Below are 2,392 nucleotides of genomic sequence, written 5' to 3' on the forward strand. Positions count from 1 at the left end.
CGATGGAGGATCTGAAACAGAACCACCCTGGGGTCCAGAGAGCAGGAAGGTGATTGTGTCTCTGGGAAAACTGGCTTTTGATCAGCTGCAGAAAGGAAACCTGATCTTCTATGAATCAGACCTGACAGAGTGTGGCATCGATATCAGAGCAGCCTCAGTGTACTCAGGAGTGTTCACACAGATCTTTAGAGAGGAGAGAGGGCTGTACCAGGACAAGGTGTTCTGCTTCATCCATCTGAGTGTTCAGGAGTTTCTGGCTGCTCTTCATGTCCATCAGACATTCATTGACTCTGGGGTCAATCTAATGGAAGAAAAACAACCATCCAAATTGTGTTCATATTTTAAAAAAACTAAACTAAAATCGCTCCATCAGAAAGCTGTTGACCAGGCCTTACAAAGTCCAAATGGACACCTGGACCTGTTCCTCCGTTTCCTCCTGGGACTTTCACTGCAGACCAATCAGAGACTCCTACAAGGTCTGATGACACAGACAGGAAGTAGCTCTAAGACCAATCAGAAAACACTTCAATACATCAAGGAGAAGATCAGTGAGAATGAGTCTGCAGAGAAAAGCATCAATCTGTTCCACTGTCTGAATGAACTGAATGATCGTTCTCTAGTGGAGGAGATCCAACAGTCTCTGAGTTCAGGAAGTCTCTCCACAGATAAACTGTCTCCTGCTCAGTGGTCAGCCCTGATCTTCATCTTAGTGTCATCAGGAAAAGATCTGGATGTGTTTGACCTGAAGAAATACTCTGTTTCAGAGGATGTTCTTCTGAGGCTGCTGCCAGTGGTTAAAGCCTCCAACAAAGCTCTGTAAGGAAACACACAATTAAATGTTTGTTTTAAATATATCTGAATATTGATGACAAGGACCCAGTTTATATCTGTAATATATATCTACACAAGGAAATGTGCATTAGGGTACATGTTTTCTTTATTTCTCAGATGTCTGTCATTTTATTGTTTTTGTTTCTCCCTGCAGACTGAGTGGCTGTAACTTGTCAGAGAGAAGCTGTGAAGCTCTGTCCTCAGCTCTCAGCTCCCAGTCCTCCAGTCTCAGAGAACTGGACCTGAGTAACAACGACCTGCAGGATTCAGGAGTGAAGCTTCTCTCTGCTGGACTGGAGAGTCCAAACTGCAAACTCGAAACTCTCAGGTAAATCCCAGATATGATGACTTTTTGTTTGAAATCTCATTAGTCTGGAACAGAGTCAACTTGAATTTTTCTATTATACATGTCTGTTACTTCTGTAAGAGAGGGGTCAAAGTTTCATATACTTCTATCATGGGCACAGATATGACATTATATGTTTTCTTCATTAATTTATTGTTGGATTCTTGAATTGTCTGTTGCCTGTTTAACATAACATGACACACAATTGAAGTGTCCCACAGTTGTAAAAAATACTTATAAGAGATAAAAGGTCACCATTGTAATAGTCTTATATAAAGTTACTGTCAAAGTTCTTTTTTGGCCTTTTACTTCAATTCCCTAATATTTAAAAGTCAAATTTTCCCCAGAAAGTCCTCTTTTACAGTTAATTAAATTATTTCTCCCCCTCTTATGGTTTCTGTTCTAGCTTTGGAAATTCTAATTAGGAGTCAGTGATTTGGTTAGTACACATGCTTCTAATCTGTTTTCATTCACTTGTATAAAAATGTTTTTTTGCATAAAACTGTCACTGTTGTTGCAGTATGAGACAGATAATCTGTAGAAAAAAAATCAATCTCCTCTGCATTCTCTCAGTGATCTCAGTGAAACAATCAGAGTCAGCAGGAGCGTCTTAGCACTGTCAATCATGCCTGTGTGCATGCTGCTCAGTGCCCCTCCCTCCACCCTTGCTCTATGCTAAGATAGCAGCCTGCTAAGGCTAGAAAGCATAGCCACCTAAGACAGCAGATAAGCTGTTTACTTGTAACATTGAGTGTTTTTGCCGCCATTAGTACATAGCTGTGCTCACAAGATAGGTTGACAGGGCTAAGATACTCCTCCTGGCTCTGATTGGTTGTTTTTGACTGGCAGCAGTCCATTCTTTCAGATGGAAATAACAGCACAGAGAGGAGGTGGAGGTACTTGAGCTATTCACAAATTATCTGTCTCAAATTATACTGACTCGACATGGCAATAATTTTAACAAATATGTAAACAATGTATTTTGACCTCTTGCAATGTTTACAAAAATATGCTCCAGCAACTTTTGATGCAGGGGTCTAAAAAGTCACTAAATACAACAACAACATTGCTAAGTTGGCAACAGTGCTCCCACTTCAAGCTGATGCTATGTTCTGGTCCGCTTTATGGCAGTCACACTGCTGCAGTGTCGCACGAGTTATTTCGAGACAGTCTGACTCTGTACCACCACATGATGGTATATAATGTTATAATTCC

The 2,392-nt window shown here is 40.7% G+C and overlaps 1 protein-coding gene across 1 annotated transcript in view; it reads left to right on the plus strand.

Moving 5' to 3' along the window:
• LOC103148993 (ribonuclease inhibitor-like) overlaps positions 1 to 2,392 on the plus strand; it is a 45,516-nt gene that overhangs the window by 14,870 nt on the left and 28,254 nt on the right. Inside the window, exon 6 of the mRNA XM_016679605.1 lies at positions 986 to 1,159. Within this exon, the coding sequence (XP_016535091.1) occupies positions 986 to 1,159 (174 nt within the window). The remainder of the gene's footprint in view (positions 1 to 985; positions 1,160 to 2,392) is intronic.

This window comes from Poecilia formosa, unplaced genomic scaffold, assembly GCF_000485575.1.
Source record: "Poecilia formosa unplaced genomic scaffold, Poecilia_formosa-5.1.2 Scaffold216, whole genome shotgun sequence".
NCBI classification, from domain to species: Eukaryota; Metazoa; Chordata; class Actinopteri; order Cyprinodontiformes; family Poeciliidae; genus Poecilia; species Poecilia formosa.